This window comes from Branchiostoma floridae, chromosome 14 (assembly GCF_000003815.2).
Source record: "Branchiostoma floridae strain S238N-H82 chromosome 14, Bfl_VNyyK, whole genome shotgun sequence".
Taxonomy (NCBI): domain Eukaryota; kingdom Metazoa; phylum Chordata; class Leptocardii; order Amphioxiformes; family Branchiostomatidae; genus Branchiostoma; species Branchiostoma floridae.
Genome location: NC_049992.1, coordinates 18,697,812 through 18,700,874, shown reverse-complemented (window position 1 = coordinate 18,700,874; position 3,063 = coordinate 18,697,812). Strand labels below are relative to the sequence as shown.

Below are 3,063 nucleotides of genomic sequence, written 5' to 3'. Positions count from 1 at the left end.
AACTTGATCTTAAACAAAGGTCGACGGAGATCGACCAAAAAGCTTGGGGTAAGTCCCTACCATTATCTTTGTGTTGGAATGAAAGTTTAGCAATTCTCTATAATGTATTCTACCAACACAGATGAACTTTCATGCTAACAAATAATCATCACGAATTTAGTAGACAGTTCTGTAACAGTTATACGTGTTCTGACACGGACAGAAGATCGGGAAGCTTCAGCAAATCCAGGTTCCCGCCGGAAAGGATGACGGCAACGTTCTTTGCTGGCTCCTCTCGTGCCTTGAAGCTGTCACTCAAAGCCGCGGCCACGCCCACCACTCCCGAGGGCTCCACCACAAGCTTCATCCTCTGCCAGATCAGTGTCATGGCGTTCTAGTATGCAAATATAATGCAAATTATCTCATCACATTTGTGTAAAAGTGACAGACAGGTTTCTTCCCAACGATAAAGAGGAATAAACAAAATTGGAGAGTCCCCAGTTTTCTTCACGTCAAATGAGCTAGTACATCTATTTCCTACAAAGATTAGGGAACAAATGCCCAATATTTGCATGTATCTCTCAAAATACATTCCTTCTTCAAGTAAAATGGCCACTACTTTTGCCACGTTACATCATGCAATTGAAACACATCCGTAGTAGTAAAAGTTTTTTTACAAAGATTAAGGTGAAATGGCCACTTTTTGCATGTATACCTTAGAAATACATCCTTTTTTTTCCAAGAAGAATGACCACGTGCACTTCTTTCAAAACGTGACTTTATGCAAGTGTGACACAACCATTTTGTATACATTTACATGATCAGACTTAGGTCTTAAAGTTAATTTTTACAAAGGTTTTGAAACATACCAAAAAATGTTTTTGCAAGTATCTATAGCCTTCTTCAAGTAAAATGACGTACTACTTTTGACACGTATGTTGTTAAAAATAGTGACCTTGCTGAAAAATTCGAGAATGTTGTGTAAGTCAATTTCCGTAAATTGAAGCAACAATATTCCATTTTCTTTTCAGACATTCTAAAATAACGAATGTAAATAATGTAAAACGTTTCCCACCTTTATTTCTTCCTCGGTGACGGAGATTATGTCATCCACGTTTTCCCGAATGTACGGCCACGCAACTGGTCCCATGTTTATTCTGAGCCCGTCCGCAATGGTGTCTGGGTAATAGGATAAGGGGCATCTCTCTCCCTTCGCCAGTGACGTCGCGGCGTCGTTTGCGAGCTCCGGCTCCGCTCCGTAAACCCGGACGTGAGGGTTTAAGGACTGTAATGGGCGAAACGTCGATAAAGTTATGTATAAGCTCATCATGTTGGTAGATGACAACATACAGATGTCTTTAAATACAACCACTTTTAGTATTTACCGACGTTTCGTTGACCATCTCGAGGTTATTATGACCAGATTTAATTCACACTGAAGAAACAGAACTCAGTCAACTTTCGGTATTGTTCCAATGCTTAGCATTTGAGACCGCATTTGTAAAGCAGTTCCGTGACAGCAATAAGTAGACAGTCAATATTGCTCTGGGCAGATGACACCTGTAGTTTCTGAAAACTTGGCTCTTGCAAGTACTACACGGGGTTGTCAATCAAGAACTTTGGCTATACTAGATTAAATCATATGCATTCCTGCAAATTCTGGTGTTGAGCGAGCAGGGTCCATTCAGTTTCTATTGCCCTTGGACCAAACAGGGCACTAGAGTGGGGTGTAGCTCACTGGTAGTGGACTGAGTTTGTTCAACTCCTGTATTTCCAACAGCTATCAGTCATAGAAAGCAGACTTACATTTTTTAAATCTTCTTTTTTTTAAATTCTGATATGACATAGCCAGGGTGCGATATTCCGACATCCCTTATCCAAATAAATAATGCTTGTTATCATATTTAGCATTTCAAACAGACAAAATGATCAGGTATGTAAAGAGAAATAATTTGCTGAAATATTTCATCTTAGATGAGGCAAAATGTTTGTAATGACTATTCATTGCAATGCGACTTTGACTTTGCTTTCTTTCGCATTCTCGAATTAGATTCGCTTTATCAAGACGAAGTTTTCTTTTCCATTATCTTTATGTGGCCCCACCTTCATCACCAGAGACACACCCGCCAGCATTCCTCCGCCGCCTACAGGCGTGATGACCGCGTCCAACTCTGGGACCTGTAAAAAATCACTTTTGCAATCAGCTTATGAGCTTAGGAAGTAGAAACCATTGCAATGTTGAATTACATTGTAATGTAAATTTTTGACCAAAAAATTAAAGGAACCTAGAAGGCTAACATATTTTCAAATGCATGCTGAGCTTAACTTTAAATGTAACAGAAAAAATGCGATGGGGTCATAGATTCACTTGTTTACGAACAGTTATGGTTTCAATGTCTGGAAAATTATTACTTTCTAAACAATCTAAGTGCGCATGAGCAGTTATGATGCACCATGGCCCAAGGTCAAAGTTCAGGTTTTATGTACGGACCTAAGACTCTTTGTAGACGAAAACGGTTTGTATGTAGCTTTAAACTTTGATGTTAGACTGGAAATCTCGCATGCGCACAAAGGGCTGTGAAAGAGCTTATTCCAACGGGCTCACCTGGCGCAGGAGCTCCAGTCCCATGGTGCCCTGCCCGGCTATGACGTCAGGGTGCTGACTGGAGGAGATGTAGACTGCTCCCGTCTCCGCTGCGATCCGCTCCATGGTCTCTACTCGGGCCTGTAATACCCCCCTCACATTAGGCAAAAATCGATCGGACGACGAGCCTGCGAGCTCTAAATTACAAGAAGACATGACCCTGACGGGAAGGGGGGAACTCTGCTTTTTCTTCGTCGGCAGCAGGGTCATGCCTCCTCGTAATTATACCCTCCTCGTATCATACCCCCCTCACATTAGGCGAAAATCGATCGGGTATTATACCCCCCTCACATTAGGCGAAAATCGATCGGACGACGAGCCTGCGAGCTCTAAATTACAAGGAGGCATGACCCTGACGTGAAGGGGGGAACTCTGCTTTTTCTTCGTCGGCATCAGGGTCATGCCTCCTCGTAATTTAGGGCCTCCCAAAGCGTGTTGGA

At 42.1% G+C, this 3,063-nt stretch overlaps 1 protein-coding gene across 2 annotated transcripts in view; it reads right to left on the bottom strand.

The window, feature by feature from the left end:
* Positions 1-68: 68 nt before the first annotated feature.
* LOC118430995 (serine racemase-like) overlaps positions 69-3,063 on the bottom strand; it is an 18,613-nt gene continuing 15,618 nt past the window's right edge. Inside the window, exons 4-7 of one of the 2 annotated variants that reach the window (XM_035842041.1) lie at positions 2,585-2,704; positions 2,083-2,157; positions 1,055-1,264; positions 69-373 (exon numbers count right to left, since the gene is read on the bottom strand). In XM_035842041.1, coding sequence (XP_035697934.1) covers positions 179-373; positions 1,055-1,264; positions 2,083-2,157; positions 2,585-2,704 — 600 coding nt within the window. In that variant the 3' untranslated portion in view covers positions 69-178. The remainder of the gene's footprint in view (positions 374-1,054; positions 1,265-2,082; positions 2,158-2,584; positions 2,705-3,063) is intronic. The other variant, XM_035842040.1, reaches the window with a different exon arrangement.